A 20340-nucleotide genomic window follows, 5' to 3' on the forward strand; every position below is an offset into this window, starting at 1 on the left:
CTTTCCTAACCGGTTACTTCTTGGAAATTCGCATTCATGACTTGACTGCCACCGAATCCTACCTCCTGCATGAAAGTAAGACCGATCGATTCTCCAACCACACAAGTAAGTACAAAGTCAAGGAAAAAAACATGTGTTTCTTCCCTTCCCATAATTATATTCTTTTTCTTCTTCTTCTTCTTTTTATTATTATTATTTCAAAATCTTTTAATTTACAGGTCTGTGGTCACGTAGATTTATCGGATGTCTGCCCTTCGTCCTCCGAATCTTTGACAAGATCTTTCTTGCTACCTTCAATTTAATTCAATTATATTTTTCTTTTTTTTTAAATTAGTTTTCTGCCATTTTACTGTAATTATAAATACGACCCTCAGGCATTTCTTCTCAGTTCGAATTAACTGATCGTTGTGTGCTCCGATCGACCTAGCTTGGGCCTCATGCTGCCACCTTTCCTTCTTGCTATTTCCTTAGCTGCCAGCCTTCGGCCATGGCGGCCGGAGGCGGAGGCCCTCGCTTCGGCCCTTGTTGTCGTGGACTCCGACACTGCACTTCAATTCTCCTCTGACTTCGGCCGCCTCGTGCCCCCCGCCCCTCCCGCCGCCGTCCTGCGCCCCTCCTCCCCCGATGACATCGCGGACCTGCTCCGCCTCGCTTCCTCCTCCCCGCACCCTTTCCCCGTGGCCGCGCGCGGCCACGGGCACTCCATCCGCGGCCAAGCCCTCGCCCCCGGAGGCGTGGTCGTCGACATGGCCGCCCTCGGCCGCGGCCGCCATGGCCGGATCAACGTGTCTGCCTCGCCGGCGTACGTCGACGCCGGCGGCGAACAGCTGTGGATCGACGTCCTGTGCGCGACGCTCGAGCACGGCCTCGCGCCGCGCTCGTGGACCGACTACCTCCACCTCACCGTCGGCGGCACGCTCTCGAACGCCGGCGTCAGCGGCCAGGCGTTCCGCCATGGTCCCCAAATTTCCAACGTTTATGAAGTAGATATCATCACCGGTAAACATCAAGCAAAACCGTTCCATAAATATATTAATCAAGAACATCCGCGCAATTAAAATCAAAATATTTGGTGAAATAAAACATGCACAGGAACAGGCGAGATGGTAACGTGCTCAGGCGATGTGAACTCGGACCTCTTCTACGGCGTTCTCGGCGGACTCGGCCAACTCGGGATCATAACTCGCGCTCGGATCGCCGTCGAGCCGGCTCCGACTCGGGTCCGGTGGCTGCGCCTCATCTACACCGACTTCACGGCATTCACCGACGACCAGGAACGCCTGATCTCGATCACCGACGGGACGGGGTTCGACTACGTCGAGGGATCTCTTCTGATGGACCAGACCCTGATCAACAACTGGCGTTCTTCCTTCTTCTCCGGCGACGACTCGGAGAAGATAAAGAAACTCGCCTCCCAGTTCGGCGGCGCCATCTACTGCCTGGAAGCAGCTATTTACTACAACAACGAAGCAGTGACGGACGCTGTCGATGAGGTACAGTAATTCATTTCAAATCAAACTCTATTTGTCCCAGAATTCACATTAAATTCAACGACCATTAATGTGGTAGCAAACTAAACTATCGCAATAATTTCCACGACTACTGTCAAGCCTCGCGTTTGACCTTCGCACAGTACTGTTAGCTCAACGGTCCATGACCGAGGAAACAAAGGTGAAAGCGATTTGACGCACGCAAACAAATCGTATGAAAACCTGTAAATATCTGTAGCCTTTGCAGAAACTCGCTTCGTTGCTGGGAAAGCTGCTCTTCGTCCCCGGCTTCGCCTTCGCCGTCGACGCCACCTACCTGGCGTTCCTCGACCGGGTCCGCGAGGGCGAGCTCCGGCTGCGCGCGGTGGGGCTGTGGGACGTGCCCCACCCCTGGCTCAACCTCTTCGTGCCCAAGTCCTCAATGCACGTCTTCGAATCCGGAGTATTTAAGGGGATCCTGAAGGCCAATAATTCGCCGGGACCAGTCTTGATCTACCCCATGAACAAGAACAAGTAAATCCCCTATCTATCTATACCTCCTCCAATTAATCCACAGCAGCTAGCTGTTATACCTAATTTCATCGGAGAGATATTTTCCGATTGGCACCGTACCCTAGCCAGCACTAAATAGCTAGCGTGCATGCATCTACGTACGTAAAATTAATGCATGCGTGCACGTTGGCATGTCTCAGGTGGGACGAGAGGATGTCGGCTGTGACCCCAAACGAAGAGATCTTCTACTCGATAGGGCTGCTGAGGTCCGCCACGTCGGGCGAGTGGCAGGAGCTGGAGAGGCAAAACGAGGAGATCTTGGGATTCTGCCATGAACGAGGGATAGAGCTCAAGCAATACTTGCCGCATTACACTGCGCAGAGTGACTGGGCCAATCACTTCGGCCACAAGTGGGACAAGTTTGTCGAGTTGAAGAGGAGATACGATCCCAAAGCTATCTTATCACCTGGCCAACAGATTTTCTCATCACCAGATCCTGCTCATCAGGACTCGATCGATCTCAGTGTAAATTAAATTATATTAATAATTTTGGGCAATAATTAATTATATTAGGTCATATATATGGACCATCATGCATGTGTATATATATATGGCAATGAGATAGCTGCAGTGTTACCTACTTTGAGAAGTAACTGTGGTTTAAATGGTGTGGGTGATGGACCACAGAACAGTGGTGGTACTGTTGGCATCACATAGATTGAGTCGAGGATTCAAGAAGATCATCATGAGTGATGACAGAAGAGACCAAAGATTTGTCCATGCCGAACTGGCCATACGTCAATTCTCAGTTGATTTTCTCAGAATCTTCAGTTTTCCTGTTTTTTAGGGGGCATTAGATTTTATTTTATTTTATTTTATTATTTTACATTATTAAAGTAAAAAGTTGCTTTCCAACAGCTGTTGGGGTCTGCCATGCACATGCATGCTGTAATGAGAGCTATCACTGAGTGCGAACATCCTAAAGCATCAAATTTTATTTATGAAAGAAAAAATATATATATATTTATATATTTAAGACAAAAATAATCATTTCATAAATATATCAACTGTAGTGAAGAATAGTCTTTTAATGATCATACATATGTAGATATTGTATAGAGTTTTACTATAAACGATGAAATAGTTTGTTTTTTGAAATAGCAATTAATTAAAAAGTAAAAAAAAAATCTTTGTCATATGAATTTAAATGTTTGATGATCATGTTAGACTAACGCATGGAATGACCATTATACCCTCTGACTAGTCATCACCTTCTAGTTAACTTTGGTCAACTTATTGTGTTTTTCTTCACACTTGATTAGGCTAGTCAAACCAAACTTTCAAGTCAAAAAACTTTTTTTAAAATTTTTATATATATAAAACACATGCTCATCGCTATCACGCATCAAAACACACCTCGTCTTTCTCTTTCTAAACTAAATTTTGTATTCCAAAAACAAGAAGAAGAAAAAAAGTTGAGACCAATTAATTATTGACGAATCTTCATATATATATATGAAAAAGGATAATCTAGCAAGCATTTTTCATATATGGATGATCTATCCAAATCACATCTACCTCAATAATTAAATATAAATGGTCCAAATAGATAGCTCTTTTGACATAAAAGCATGGGCAACAAAGGCAAGGTAACTCATCCAAGATTTGGTCAACCACGACAAGATTAGGGCAGTAAACGAGCTAAGTTTTATGATATTCAATCTTATTCTTGTGTGTATTGAATAAATATAAATAAGTTCTTACCAAGTCCAATATCAATTTTATTCGTGAAAGTTTCATTCATTTAGAGCATCCAATGAAACATAAGCACAATCATGACCTTTAATCAATTAATTACCTAGCAATTTCGCATGGCTTATTAATTGTAAAAGATTTGGACACGCATCTTTGACAATATTTATGTGACCATGATAGCCGTCTTCCATGGACAACAGATGGCCATTCAAAATGCACCGTGCGATCACATTTCTCATCAAATCTCTGAGAAAAGATAGGGTTTATCTTGAATCGACCATTCAGTTTACCTTTCATTTTCCAAGCAGATCTCACGGCATTCATGCATACCATGCCCGGATTCTCTTACGAGGAGGATCTTGTTATATATATATATTCACATATATACTCTGACGTCAAAGAAGATACTCCAATAGTCTATAGATGCGGCGGTGTTGGATTCTCCATGTTCAATCAAACATAACATGGTGTTTTTCAAAGGATGCACTGATCAAAAATTTTTATTAAATTTTTTTAAAGGGGCATTATACTTTAGTTTATATTAACACATATTTCAACCTTAAATTTTGATTTTCCTTATTTAAATCGAATAATACTTTCCCTTATTACGATACGTCCTTAATTTAAAAACAATCAGAAAACTAAATACCCCACCCTTTAGAAAAACGCCGAACATAATATCTCAAAGAGATCTTGCACATATTTGAAATGAAACTGATGTGATCCTTCGAAAAGTTGATGTGCACACATACACAAATTCATGGAGATGGGAAACTTGAAATTGAATAGAGATAGAGATAGATAGACAGAGAGAGAGAGAGAGAGAGAGAGTTTTCATGATATTTGGTGATAGATTTGGGTGAATCTTTAGGAAGATTATGTTTATATTGCATTGGATATGCAGGTGCCATAGACAAGCAAGATGGTCGTAATGTCTCCTGTTAGATTAGATGGACAATAATTGGACCAAGGATATAATTAACTTGTACGTTGTCTCTAGAGGATGTCTTTGCTAGAGAGTGATAGATTTACTACAATGAGAGATAAGTGATCAATTTTTAACAGAAGCAGATTCTTGGAGAAAAAAAATTCTTCCCACCTCTTATCCACTTAGTAATCAACTATAAATTAATCTTGTAATTTATCTTCTTTCATATAATTTAGAAATAAATTATAACTTTTCAATTTACTTTCTTATAAATGATTATGGAATTAACCGTGTAAGATCGCTAGAGTAACGGATTTCACCTTTTGCATGATATGGTTAATGATACGAAGTTGAAGAAAATTGGAGGGGGTGTTCATCGTCATTGTAGCAGGGATGGATGGCATATAATTAATTATTAGGGCAAGCATGCATGCAATGACATGTGATGGTGATGTCTTGGTCCAGCTAAGCTATTAGCCGTGCGTGTGTTGGTCCAATTAGTATCCTCATCCAGATCTTTGTGTATCTTTATTTGTTTTGTGATTGATCGGATCTACGTGGAGGCTAGCTCACCGGATTCGAATCCGTCCAAGATGCGATCAATGATTCGGTTGTAAATTTTTATTAATTAGAAGATGAGAAAACCAAAATAAAAAAGGCTAAAGTGCTCTAATATTATTAATTACATTTATTTCGCGCTTTACGATGCGTGCGGTGAGATTTCTTAAGCGGACGGAAGGAGTTCGCGACTTTATCGCATTAAGATTCGCGCTGCAAGATCTCTAGGACGGTGGGGGAGATCACGATTTTCCTGTGCTTCAAGATTCGTTCAGTAGATCGCAACGTTTCTTGCTTTTGGATTCGTGTAGTGAGATTTCTCAGATCGAAGGAAAGGGATCGCGACTTCTTCGTTTGAGATTCGTGTAGCGAGGTTTTCTTTAGAGCAGGCAGAGCAAACCGGTTCAGGGTCAAAATCGACTGTTCAGGATCACCGGTTCGATATGATTCAAAAAATATTGACCATTGATTTTAATATCTAAAGACGATTATGATTCATAATTTAAAACTATCGATTATGATTCAATTTATGATTCACAAGATTATTATTATTCATTAAAAATTAATTATATATATAATTTATAATCATTTAAATTACTTATGTATCCTGTTAGATATAGAGAATCAAAATTCAAATAATTCACTGATCAGGTCTGCTCTCCTCTTAGATATATATTTAATCTATAATTATTAAAATAATATTATTATTTATTTTCATTTCTCTTTTTCGTGGTCTCGATTTTTTCAGTATCAGTGTATCACACGAGGTTTTTTTTAGAGCAGAGTAGACTCGACTAGATTCAAAATCAACTGTTTGGAACCACCGGTCAAATATGATTAAAAAATTATACACCATTGATCTTAATATTCAAAGGTAATTATGATTTACGATTTTAAATTGTCAATTACGATTCGATTTATGATTCACAACCGTTCAAGATTTATTATTTTTTATTAAAAAACATTTAAAATATTTAAATTTTATTATATATATATATATAAACTTATAATTATTTAAGTTGTCTATATATAATTTTAGGTATAGGAGAATCAAAATCAGTTTCATTTATCTTTATACTTTTGTTTAAAAAAATTATAAAATAATTCTCAAGTTTTAGTTTGAAACTTAAAGATTTTCATAGGTATTTCATCCATCCTCTTAATAAAAGTTATGATTTTAGAAATTTTAAATTACTAATGTTACTAATATTTATGTATTTTGGATATATTAGGACATCTCCAATGGTGGAAACTCTCGAAGAGTTCCTTTTAGTCCCTACTATACCATATCAATGTCACGTCAAAAGAAAAAAACTCCTCCACTCATTTCTTCAATATCAAAAAACCTCCCAATAATTTTTTATGGATCTCACTCATCTTTCCACTATCAAATATATTTTACATTATATATATAATTGACAAAATATAATTAAAATTTAAATTCATATAATTTTTAACATTAAATGATCTTAATAATTAAAAAATAAATTACATAAATACTGTAATACATTAAATAAAAGACATAAATTATAATAATATATAAAGATCAACTTATACACTATGCATCTATATCAAACTATGTCTCAATTTAATTTTTTTAAAACTATTTTCTTAAGTATATAAAGTTGTCTCAGTGTCATCTTATTGACATCCTTTATAAGAATTTCATAATCCTTATGAAGGACCTTGGCTTTCCACAAAGCCATATTTTACTGTTGAAATTCTTTAATATCTTGTCAATCTCTATTGTTGATTTGTTCTATTTGTCGTGACTTTGGATTTACCCTTCCTCTTCGTTGCCTTTTGCCCTATTTGAATGCAGACTTTATAATCATCCACATCAATACTTGTATCCTTGTTATTGTTGTTGGATTGGATGTCCAACTGCTTTAACGATGTACGCTCTCTTGATTTGAATGTCCTTGCCTTCTTACTAGAATAATCACTAACTGATTACTGAAGACATAACTTTTCATATTTCTTACTCTCTGAGAACCCTCCATACATGCTTATACTTGAAGTCCTTGTTATTGTTGTTGGCTTTCCATATCTTAAGTGAGTTCTCTAACATATTCTTGTCACTCCAACTGCTTTAACGATGAGTATACAAATTATTGTAGTTTGTAGAAAATTTATTCATTATCGATGCGAACTTATAGTAATTTGATTTGAGTAACTTCCAACTTCTCAATATAGTTTTAGAATCGGGTCAATACTTATTGTGGTAATCAGTGACACATTTCCAAAAAGCTTGATCCTTTTAGTCATTACCAATGAAAAATTTAATTTTATATAAAAAATTTATTTTTAAAATTAAAATTTTAATTTATTTTAAAAAATTTTTAAACCCACCAACCAATGATTGTGTCAGTGTCAGTGTTGATAGTGTCCCATGACTTCGTAAGGAACATGTCTTCATCGAGAGACTAAATTGTTCATTTTGAGTCATCTATCTCTGGTACAGAAGTTCGTTTTGAGTAATCTACCTCTTACGTAGGCCATGACTCGATGGTATGATATTTGTTGGGTTGCAAGGGTGCAAACATAGTCCCACATTTAAAGTACATGGAAAAGATTATGGAGTTAAAAGGATGGAAAGTATCTCTATTGGAATGAGGCCTTTTGGGAGAGCCCAAGAACAAAGCCACGAGGACTTAGGCCTAAAGTGGACAATATCATGTCATTGTGGAGATATTTTGATTCCATCAGTTTTAACAAGTGGTATCAGTCGGACTAACCGCCGGATGAGTCATGATCCAGATCTAACCATGTGGTTTGAACCTTAAACAAAGGAAGTGGGTGCTCCCATATCTGAATCAAGAGGACCAGACACCAGGTGAGAAGTCCTAGTAGGTCGGGTGGATCGAGGGACAAAAAATCTTAGTTGCGACTAAGTGGGAAGTCCTAATAAGTCGGGTGGACCGAGGGGCAAAAAGTCCTAGCTGCGTCTAGGTGGGAAGTCCTAGTAGGTTGGGTGGACTGAGGGGCAAAAAATCCTGGTGGATCGAGGATTCAGTAGGTTGGGTGGACTGAGGGGCAAAAAGTCCTGGTGGATCGAGGATTCAGACATCAAAAACGACGTTGAGGGGGGTCTATGGTCCTTTGTTTGATGGGGGAATTGTTGGGTTGCAAGGGTGCAAACATAGTTCCACATCTAAAGTACATAGAAAAGATTATAAAGTTAAAAGGATGGAAAGTATCTCCATTGGAATGAGGTCTTTTGGGGAGAACCCAAGAACAAAGCCATGAGGGCTTAGACCCAAAGTGGACAATATCATACTATTGTGGAGTCATCTACCTCTTACGTAGGTCATGACTACCATTGTGGAGTCATCTATCTCTTACGTAGGTCATGACTCGATAGTATGATATTGTCCACTTTGAGCTTAAGCCCCTTGATTTTATTTTTGGGTTCAACTCAAAAAGTCCTACACCAATAAAAATATATTCTATCTTATAAATCCATTATTTTTTCCATATATTTTCAATGTGGAACTTTGATTGTATCCCAATAATTAGCATGTCGAATTTTTATGAAGCACAAATTGCTCAAAATATCTAAATCATTATGCTTAATTATAAAAAAAATATGAATTAATTTTTAAAATATTTTTTATATCATTTGATAATTTTAGTTTTAATATTGGAAGTATTGATGTACTTAAATTTATACAATATTGATGATTTACTTTTTCATATTTTAAATTTATGTATTTCAGATAAATTAAAAATTTTAGAAAATTAAATTAAATTAATTAAAATTATTATTTCTTATTTAATATGATATATTTTATAAAATTAAGGGAATGAAACTTAAAATTTTTTCATATGTTGAAATTTAACATATCAATTATGATAAGATTAATTTTAATATAGAAAATTATTATATTATTTTTTTATAAAATACCAATAATATTAATGTATATTTATTTTTATAACAAGAAAATATATATAGTAGTATTTATAAAATTTTAAAAATATCTAATAATACTACTCAATAATTTTTCTGTATTTATTATCCTATTTTTTATTTAGTTACGATAAATTTTTTAGTATAATTTTAATTTTAAATGAATAAATTACAAATGTATTTTTATCTTATTAGTAATAAAATAAATATGAGAAAAATATTTTTATCATATTTTTTATCTTTATTTGGTTGCATTTATTTTGCCTCCTAAATTTAAATTAGATGTTTTATATGAAATGTTGTTATTAGTTGTATTTACTTGAGATCCTAAATTTAAATTAGATATTTTATATAAAATGCTAGTTTTGTATTATGATGCTTTAATTTATCCTGCTTAATATTATACAAAATACTAAAAAAATTTATATGATATTTATAAAAATTATAGTTTAAAATATGGATTAGAAATTAATATGTCTGAAATATAAAAATATTAGTAAGAATAGTAATTTAAAACTTACAAAATCATTATTTTTATTAGGATAACGAACAAAACGTCCACGAGAATCCTTAAGTTTCAAATTAAAATTTAAGAATTATTTTGACCCCTTGAGCTCCTATTGTGTTGGCTTGTCAAAGGGATATTGGAAGGGAGCTCCTTTAATTAACATTGAGAGTGGCTCCCTATTTAGTGAACCACTCCCAACGATTAATTTTTTAGTTGTTGTTTTTTAAAAAAATATCTATAAATACATCTTCATATCTTTAGTTTTTCATTCATCCTATCACTTTCTACTTCTTTCTTACTTTCATTCGAGATGAATGAAAATTTTAGTGCTTCTTTTACAAATCTTTTAAATTCTTAAATTTGGAAGAAAAACACATCTTCTTAAAATACTCATATTCATCCAAATGTCTAATATTCTCAATTTTTCTCTCTCACACAATACTCTCTAAATTTCCAAAATATTTCATATGTTCCATAATATCCTAAAAAAATTTCAATTTTTAAAGTTTTCATAATTTTTCGATGAATTCGAGTAATGCAACCCCAACTCCATTTCGTATGTATCCACCCCAAGATTAGTCGGCCATGGGCAACCAATTTGGGATATCATCTTTGTTGTATATATTTTCTTCTCCTCAATCATCAGTCATGCCTTCAAATGAATCAAGAAGGACTAGTGTCGATACATCTATCAACGATAAAAACCTAAAATATCATCTTCTATTAGGACCTTGTGAGCCAGAAGGAGGTTGAATAACTCAAATTACTTAGTCTTGAATTAGGACAGCGAAAACTTTTCAGTGAACCAACCAGACCACACACATACCGATAACTCGGATGATTTTATTTGGTATCTATCTCCTTAAGATGACTAATCTAAAGATCCACTCTTAGCTCACCACTTCTATTAAACATTCTCCTTCTTAGACAAACTCCGAAGGCGGAGAAACTTTCTTACAGTAAGATTACAATAGCTTACAAAAAGATGACAAAAACATAAAGAGGAAGAAGAGAAGTTTTACAATGATCTTGAAAGTTTTCCTTCTTCTTCTTCTTCTCGAGATTGCTCCAAGTTATGTAATTGAATACCAGATGACTTCTTCAGCACTTGAACAAGAAAACTTAGAGCATATGGCATGAATAGTAGCCAAACAACGTCTAACTTTCTCCCTTTAAATCTGCTCAGCCTTTTCTGAAATCAGTCAACTAATTTAGTCAGAGACCAAATAACGGCTTTTGAAAGTTTTAAAATGGTGTCTAATTTTATTAATTTTTAAATATCAGTCGAATAAATTCTCTTCTATTTATTTCTGAAATTGAATCAATCAACTGATAAAATTACTCAATCGAATCGATTCTTTTTTGTTTGCTTCTGAAACTAAATCAATCAACTGATAAAATTACTCAATTGAATCGATTCTCTTCTGTTTGCTTTTGAAACAGAATCAGTCGACTGATCTAATAAATCAGCCGAATAGAATCTCTTCTGTTTGCTTTGAAACAAAATTCGTCTCCTATCTAATAAATCAGTCGAATAGATTCTCTTATATATGTTTTCTTTCGAAACAGACTCAGTACTGATTTAATAAATCAGTCGAATAGATTCTCTTTTGTTTACTTTCGAAACAGAATTAGTCGATTGATCTAATGAATCAGTCGAATCGATTCTCTTTGTTTGATTTTGAAACAGAATCAGTTGATTAATATTCCTTATCAGTCGAATTGATTCTCAAATCAATTTGACTAATATGTGAATCAGTAGACTAATACGCATAATCGAAGTTGAACAAAAGTCTTTCAAGCATATCAGTCAATTGATGATTCACTTTCAGTCGAATGATACCAATATCAGTCAATTGGATATCATTCTCAATCGACTAATGGAAGTATTCTAATGACTGATTTCATCTAAGAGTTTTCTACATATGCATCCCTATTACCTCTCTGGGCTTTTGATGCATCCTTTCCCTCAAACCTGATCCACTTGCGCATTTGATCCATGATACACTCAATTTTTCTTCTCTTGCCAAGAATCTAATCATTAACCTTCTTAGACTTCACTTGCCTCACATCCAACCTTCGGATCTATAAGGACTTCCTTTCGTCAAGAGTTCGCTTCTCGACTTTTTTAGACTCACTTGTTTTACATCCAACCTTCTGACTTGTAAGGATTTTCCTGCACACTTAATACACAAATGAGGTTTTTTTTTATAATTTTGCTCTAAGCTTTACAAATTATCAACCATCAAAACTATAACTGATGAGCATAATTGCATAACACTAATAAACATTTTTAAATTGTGCAAAGTTACCAATCAAATTACAAATCACATTATGTATAAATGAGTTTGCCAATGGTCATCCTAAGTACATATGAGAACATAAAAAAATATTTAATTTACTATATATTTCAATTATTTTTTCCTTGTTTTATTAAATTTTTTTAATTATACAGTGGATACGTGTAATTTGGAGGATTAGTGGATGAGTTAAGTAATTTTTGATAAATATTCAAATTAAAAAAAATATTATATATAAATAAATTTAGTTAATGATTTTTTTAATCTATTGCTTGAATAATAAATCTTTCATAGGAGACAATGATCAACCAATTAAGAGTTTATTTTTCTTACCAAAATCAGAGTGAATTACAGTGTCAAGTTGATCCCTAGAACCCTAGTTCTGTTTGAATTGGCAATTTTCAATATTTAGGCAAGATTGGAACTGAATTTATGATCGTCCGAGTTAAATCAATAGCATTTTTAATATCTAGCGACAACATTATACAATCTCTTCTACACAATTTTATTGAATGGTATAGTGTAAATGATTTTTTTATTATTATTATTATTATATATATATATACATATATATATATATATATATAATAATAATATATAATTTATTATATTAAGTCAAGCCCCCCTAACTCTAATTTCTGATCCGTCCATGCTTTCGTTAAGAGTTCGCTTCTCGACTTTTTTAGACTCACTTGTTTTACATCCAACCTTCTGATTTATAAGGACTTTCCTGCACACTTAATATACAAGTGAGGTTTTTTATAATTTTGCTCTAATCTTTACAAATTATCAACCATCAAAATTATAACTGATGAGCATAATTGTATAACACTAATAAACATTTTTAAATTGTGCAAAGTTACCGATCAAATTACAAATCACATTATGTATAAATGAGTTTGCCAATGGTCATCCTAAGTACATATGAGAACATAAAAAAATATTTAATTTACTATATATTTCAATTATTTTTTCCTTGTTTTATTAAATTTTTTTAATTATACCGTGGATACGTGTAATTTGGAGGATTAGTGGATGAGTTAAGTAATTTTTGATAAATATTCAAATTAAAAAAAATATTATATATAAATAAATTTAGTTAATGATTTTTTTAATCTATTATCAAAATATTTAAATAAGTTTGAATCAGTGCTATAGATAAAAATATGGATAATTATTTTAATGATCTATAATTATCATCTAATTAAAATTTATAGAAGACTTTATAATACTTATAATTTTCACATAATTTTTTAATGAAAGAGTAATTTTTTTCAATACTTAATAAAAATAAATGATTTCAAAGATAGATTATCCAAACTTTTGAAGTTTCTTATGTCTCGAGTTTTAAAAATTATTTAGTTCATCATCAATAAATTGAATATCATCGAGATCCATATTGGATCTTAGGAATCATTATTTTTTACCCTTATAAAATCGAGATAAATATCTCTCCATTAGAATTAGAAAATTAAAATTGAAAATATATGATCGAGATGATTTCAACGACTAGAATAAAGAAAATAGTGTTAAAATAGCAAAATGTATTTATCTATTCATAAAGTTTGAAGAAGAACTATAATCATTATTAAAAATAATTAAATAATCTTAATCATTACAAAAAATAAAATACAATTCTGGTTTCAGGGTTCCAACGGGCTAAACCGTTGGACGTTCCAACAAAAAAAAAACTCAATTTGGGGCCGATTACGATTCAGCCCGTTAACCCGATTACGAAATCGGGCCGGGTTGTTATCGGGTCTGCATGAGGGAGGTGGGATCACGACTTATTTGCTTTAGGATTCGTGTTGTGAGATCTCTTAGACGGGAGAGAGAGAGAGAGAGAGAGAGAGAGAGAGAGAGATCGGCGCTGCAGAAATGGAAGCTTTGCGGCGGCTGATCTCGGCGGCGTCGGGGGAGAACGGGGTGAGCGCGCTGCTGATGTGCAGCTTCGTAACCCTCAGCTTTAGATCACACCAGCAGCAGCAGGAGCTCGACGCCCTCGAGACCGAGAAGTCTTCCCTCCGCGACGCCATCGCCGTCGCGTCGTCGACCATGTGGTCCTGCCGCCAAGGCCTCTTCGACCTCGCTTCCGCCGCCCAAGATCCATCCTCATCCTCCGCAGGCCAACCCTTCATCCCCCTCTCCCGCCTCCGCGCCATCTACGGCGAGCCCGAGCCAGCAGCCCCCTCGTCTCTGCCATCTTCACCAAGTATGCCTCTTTCCCCTTTCAATTTACACCTATTTTTCCCTTTTTCCTTAATTGCTTTCCTTGTTTTGTTATTTCAAAGGGTTCTGGCTGCAGTGCGACTAATCTGTTATCTCAGTCATTTAATCGATCATCATGGTTCCCGATCAAGTTGATAAATTTATTATTCTTTTTTTTCTAGAATAAACATTATGCTTGCTTGCATTTCTTTTTGAGACTGCACTAGTTTGGTTATCCTCCATGCATTTTAGTTTCAAGCGTTTTTTACTGAACGATGGTTGAGATATTATTGATCACCAGGAATCCAAGATTTTACGGAATTAACTGCAAGTTGCATATGTCTGTATTAGAAATCATTATTCTGGTAAATTCTTTCTGCAAGTAACAATAATCTATATTTTTGGTAAATTATTTCTTGAATTACTGTGGATCACCAAGGATAAACTTCCATTCTCACATATTGCTTATTGATATATTCTAGTTATGCTAATGAAGCTCATCATGTGGTGTGTAATGGACCATGCATGGCATGCTCTAGTCCCACATTAGTTACTCATGTACCTCTTCAAGGTTGATTTTCTCACAAGCTATATTTGAGATTCTGGTGGATGACAATTCTTTCGTCTTTAGTGTTCAAGAAGATCTATAATCATGGCAACATGTGACATAATAATGCTCTAGCTTTAGATTTGATGAAGTCCTTATGATGTATGCTTATCTTTGTATTGGTTGCTATAAAATCACCCAGCTGATACACTTTGAATGACCTTAGCATCATTGAAGAGAGATTGCTATTCGCATTAATACTAACAAGAGGGACACTGAAGCCATTGGTATAAGTACTATGGGTAGAAGCCTTTTGATCATGGGAGTTAGTGAGTGTACTTTAGGCAACCTTTTTATCAAGATGTAACTGAATTCTTAATCTAAGACATTAGTCAAAGAAGATTTTTTGTTGGAAGTTTATTATCTAATTGATATTGCAGAAGCAAGCATGTAGTATATCCTTGATGGAAATATAGATGCTAAGTCTACACTAGGCCAACAGAGAAGGAATCAATTTGTGTCTTTTTGGATTTCTATGGTACTCAGACTCAGATTGAAGTATCTGACATAGGTGTGGATCAACTTGTCCAACATTGCTGTTCTGACATAGGTGTGGATTCACGTCATGTGTCAACACTGTTGTTTCTAAAAATTTTATATGTGATTGATAGTGAAATTGAATGTTCACTTAAGAGTCACACTTCTATGGAGGAGGATAGATGAAGAGTGCGAGCATTAGACATCTCTAAGTAACAGGTTTGTATTAATCCAGTAAATCATCATGTTATGATTCTTGAGATGAATCTTTTTGGTAAATGGTAATAGTAAGTTACCACATGGCAACATTTCTTTGGCGATTTTACATTGCTTCCCTAGATTGCCCAAGAAAGAAGAATGGAGTTTTCCAAGAATAGGAAAATCGTGTCTATTTGTTTGGGAATTTTACAGAAGGATGTTGGAGTATATGATTGAAAACCTAAATAATAATTTTCAAGATCGGTCAGCATATTTTTCAAATGGAAAAATCTTCATGCCAGCATTTACCTTCAGGGTGGCAACTTTTACCACTGTACCAGATACAAGTGTTTTCAATTAGTAATATACTACTATTAGGATCTAAACCAAGTTGATCAAAGGTATGTTTTGGTCCGTTCTTCCTTCTTGTGGGACTCCCATTATTCTGATTGCAGCTTACAATGATCGATTTTTAGACAATCTGCTTTATCCCTAGAGATTGGCAGCTTCTCAGGCTCCCATTATTCTGATTGTTGCTTACAATGATTGATTGTTATACAATCTGCCTTCTTCCTAGAGATTGACAGCTTCTCTTTATGTAGGATAAGCCTTCTGATACTTTCCATTTATTCTCTTTGGATAAGCTTAGGGTATAGGGTTTAGGGCTTTGCATCGAATTTGGAGTTATAAAAGAATTATGTTATGTTTATAAAAGAATGTTGTTATGTTCTCTTAGAATTTGAGTGGAGCATTCTAAGTGGATAGAAGATGGTTCTCTTATTTTTCTCTTCTTGCATCTCATAACTACTTCATATGAACTCAAGACACATACATGGTATCCCAATCCTCCCAGGAGCCTTGCACAACCAGATTCAACATTCACCAGTTTCCATCCATGCGAAGGAGCAATAACATATTGGAAGAAATACTACTGCATCTAAATGTGTTTCATAGTTAAGAACTTATTATCATTCAATCCTCCTATATTCAATGTGTTGAAGTTACTTTTTTTTTTTGTTATTTCCAATGCTAACCTTTTTAAATCAAGGTTGTTTCATTCTTTCTTCCTTGTATGGTTTTATCTTTCTTTACTTTTTGTCACTCTAAAAATCTCACCAAAAAGAAGCACAATCTTATAGCTCTGAAAGCTGTCTCATCAATCCTCGTGAAAGGAATAGTCCTGATGGTGTTATTTTATTTAGGAGATAAGAAAAGTCTGAACAAGAGAAGAGAAACTAATGTCAACCAAACCTTTATATCTCACAATTTTATTATGTGAATTTCTACATTTAGCTCTATGCACTGTAAAAATTTTGACATGATAATCATTGTTTCTTTCTTTATCTCGCCATCCTCACAATTCTTGGTATCTTACAGTTGGAGGAGCAGATGTTGCAAAAGAATCAATATCTATATCTTAAGTGTATTTTGTGCCCCAAACTGGCGGCCAAGTTTTGCCTCCAGATGACAAACTAGGAGCATATGAGGTGGATTACAAAACGGAGAAAGAGGCCGTAGTGAAAACTTGGTCAGTCTGATGGACCTTCTCTATTTTTTTTAGGTTTGGTAACCTTTCTGTTAAATCGACAAGAACTTATGTTTTATAAACTAGTTTATTTCTGCTATACGGAGCAAAATAACCAAGATTTTGATGTTAACTCATCATGTTCTTCATTTCCAATTCTATTCTGTTCTGCTGCCAATAAATTTAAGGTGAGCTCATTGCATTTGCATAGAACTAGAAGTTCATCTAGGAATCAATCTTAAAGGCCAAGTATATGAAATTCGCACCGAGACTGAATCGACTAAATCCGAGGAGACTATCCACAATAGCCAAACTTGGTATGTTCATAGGATTGCACATGCTCACCATTATGCAACAAACCTTTTACAACAAATTAAAAGTACAAGGCGTGAACCCTAACGTGCCCCAAGTGTGCGTGCGTACGGACTGTAAGTTGGTATTCACAAACTAGCTTGCTAGGTTGTCTCCTTGGAGTTTGCTTGTAAATTGCAATTGAATATTTGCCACATTACTGTTAATTTAATTTATTTCCCATACTTTTTGGTGACGATTATATAATTTAGAGGATAGTTAATTAACTTGGAGCACATGAAGCAAATATTAAATTGGAAATACTAAGCGAGTTTACTAGATGCCAAACAAAAAGGAGAGAAAGGAGAATCTTTTTGCAAATTAATTAAGGATTTGGTAGACTCGACTCCCTTTTTATATAGAATTTTACAAAAATTGAATTGAATTTCAAGTAAGTGTATATATATTTGTTTAAAAAATTATTATATAGATCTGTAATTTTTATGGAAAAAAGAATTAAGTTAAATTGAATTGCCATGGTATTATTTTTCATGCTAGATTGTTTTCCCATGTAATTAAGTTTACTCTTCTATAGAAAAATTTATTAGTATGAGTAAGACCGTAGGAGCAAAGTTTCTTTTAGGGAACACAATATGTATGACCTTTATGATCTACATAGTTAGATAGTTGGAAAAGATTTATTCAAATTCAGTTTATTAATATGAAATTTTTGACTCTCTCTCGATCATTTTCCATTGCGATTTTCCCTCGTGACCAAGTTGATTCCGAAGATTTTTATGTTGATTTTCTACTATGTTCTATTGTTCCTTTTCTATGTTATCGAAGTCGATCATACCTTTCGATCGATCTTTCAAAACATATTCTCTTTATTTTTGGCCATTCGTATATAAACAACTCAAATGCAGAATGAAGTTGAATAAGAAACCAATTGATAACCACTATTCAAGCTCAAACAAAGTGGAGGAATAATGTTCATATCTTCCCCAAGTTTGTCACTTAGCCCCCCTTGCCTCTATCTCTTCTCAATTAGCTCTTCCTCCCACAATCAACAAAAAATTCTATCTCTAATTAAATTTCAAATCAATTCTTAGGCTCGCTCGATCAGCCCCTAATTAGGCCACAGGAAAGCCCCATCAGCAAGATGGCAGCATCTCTCTCATCCTTCAATGGCACCACCACTGCTTCATCCACAAAGAGCTTCTTCTGTTTACTTGAGCTGCTAAACTTGCACCTTTTCTTGAATGGCACAATGCTGTGATCCACACTAGTGTTGCATGACTTCTCCTCTTTTGTCACCCTACACACTGCAGCAGCAGCAGCAGCAGCTTCCATGGCCCTCCTCACCTTCCTCTGTCTTATTCCACAAGCATTACAAAGACTCTGCAGGGAGGGGAAAAACACTACTTCAATACAATTTTTTTTAAAAAAAAAAAGCAAAAAAAATAGCATATTTATATATTTCTTGCCTTGGGGCCATGAGGGCCACTCCTCCAAAGAGGAGTCTTTGTGGTGCTACAATTGGAGCAGGCTCTGATACTGGCAGGATCACCAGAAGACTTGAAGCTGCAGTTGCTTTTGATTTGATCTCGAGCTGACAGTTTCATGCTGCCTCTTGGTCTGCACTGAGGTGGCTTGACCTTGTGGCTGCTGGCTCTGTGGCAGGAATCAGTACTGGTGCACGAAACGGGGCGATCCTTAATGAGCTGCCATATATATTTGACTGCACGAGTTTACTGAAGCTGCAATGGTGATCAATGACCGATGAGCTAAAAGCGTTATACCTCTTGTTGCAGACAGAGATGATCATGCTGGTAATTCCTTGAGAAGCTGCTGAGAAAGGAGGAGGAGGAGGAAGAAGAGGTAGTGTTGGATGGCGGTGCGATTGTGAAGAAAGAGCGATGGCCAGGGATTTGAGCTTGGCCTTCTCCATCTGATGCAGAGAGAGAAGGGGCCTGGTTCAGATCAAATGAAGACATGGAGAGAGAGAGAGAGAGAGAGAGAGAGAGGTGTAGGGTTTGGAAGTTCTTGGAGGGGCTATATATACGTGTGAATATGGAGAGTGTTAGAAGGAGAAAATTATAATTTCACCTTGTTGAATTGTGCAACATGATTTCTAAACCTTTAAATTTAATTTGTCGAATATAATCCTCAACTTATTAATAGCATACACGTGTAGTAGTGTTGCACATGCCATAGTGAAGTATAATATTCTAAAATGTTAAGGTTGTGTTACAAAGGGCAATCACATCAAGGCCCAGTTTACTTGGAGGTGCGGAAAGAGAAACTGAGGAAAGTTTTCCTCTGTATGCATGCATCCACCGTTTATTTTTTTCAATTTTTACGAAGGGAGAGAAAGTTAATCCATCTGTTGATGGATTTTCTGTCAAAATCGCTCCCCTCCAAATCGGGCGGAACGCAAGGATGGAAAAAGAAAAGACGTAACTATCCTCTCTCTCTTCCCTGCTCTCTCTTCGTCGCAACCTCACCTACCAAGCAGGCGACGCCTTCTTCTTCCTCTTCTTCGTTCCTGTTTGCCAGAGCAGGCGACGCCATGGGCTCCTCCTCCCTGGTTCAGAAGCCCACCCCCATCTCGGCCGCGCCGGCGGCCGAGGCAATGAGGCCGGAAAAGGAGCCGCGCTACCGGGAGTGCCTGCGGAACCACGCGGCGAGCATCGGCGACCATGTGCTCGACGGGTGCGTCGGCGGCGTCGGAGAGGACGAAGCCGGTGGTCTCACGGCTGGGAGGCACGCCCGCACTCCGATCTGTGAAAACTACGCCTCCGCTCCCTCTGTCGCCCTCTGTGCGGCCGGTGGTCTCGCGCGCGGCTGGGAGGCGTCGGAGAGGAGGCTATCGGCTACCCAACGGAGGAGCAGGAGGAGGGTATGGGTATTTTAGACAAAAGAATGAATTTTATTTATCCATCCTTCCTCAAAATAAACAGCATGGGAGGGAGCATTGAATCGATAGATTTCTTGTCCTCATCCATAGGGATTTATTTTTTCCCTTGTATGAAGTAAACATAGCGCAAATGATAGGAGTTGAAGGATCAAAGTGTGAAATTTTAAAGGATT

The 20340-nt window shown here is 35.8% G+C and overlaps 3 protein-coding genes across 3 annotated transcripts; 2 read left to right on the forward strand and 1 right to left on the reverse strand.

Moving 5' to 3' along the window:
• The first annotated feature begins 414 nt into the window (after window positions 1-414).
• LOC141834888 (cytokinin dehydrogenase 7-like) lies at window positions 415-2665 on the forward strand. Its single transcript, XM_074722277.1, has 4 exons — window positions 415-999; window positions 1093-1493; window positions 1738-2003; window positions 2183-2665. The coding sequence occupies exons 1-4, from the start codon at window positions 438-440 to the stop codon at window positions 2514-2516; spliced, it is 1563 nt and encodes a 520-aa protein (XP_074578378.1). The 5' UTR covers window positions 415-437; the 3' UTR covers window positions 2517-2665.
• Window positions 2666-13783: 11118 nt separating this feature from the next.
• LOC141835396 (uncharacterized) lies at window positions 13784-17089 on the forward strand. Its single transcript, XM_074722854.1, has 2 exons — window positions 13784-14153; window positions 16809-17089. The coding sequence occupies exons 1-2, from the start codon at window positions 13820-13822 to the stop codon at window positions 16850-16852; spliced, it is 378 nt and encodes a 125-aa protein (XP_074578955.1). The 5' UTR covers window positions 13784-13819; the 3' UTR covers window positions 16853-17089.
• Window positions 17090-18180: 1091 nt separating this feature from the next.
• On the reverse strand, window positions 18181-19244 carry LOC141835393 (GATA transcription factor 16-like). The gene is made up of 3 exons (XM_074722851.1): window positions 19050-19244; window positions 18735-18971; window positions 18181-18648 (listed from the first exon to the last, which is right to left on the reverse strand). Exons 1-3 carry the CDS (start codon window positions 19242-19244, stop codon window positions 18370-18372), a joined length of 711 nt encoding a protein of 236 aa, XP_074578952.1. The 3' UTR covers window positions 18181-18369.
• Window positions 19245-20340: the final 1096 nt, after the last annotated feature.

This window comes from Curcuma longa, chromosome 9, assembly GCF_044706935.1.
Source record: "Curcuma longa cultivar G26 ecotype Majalengka, Jawa Barat chromosome 9, ITB_CL_G26_1.1, whole genome shotgun sequence".
In the NCBI taxonomy this organism is placed as follows: domain Eukaryota; kingdom Viridiplantae; phylum Streptophyta; class Magnoliopsida; order Zingiberales; family Zingiberaceae; genus Curcuma; species Curcuma longa.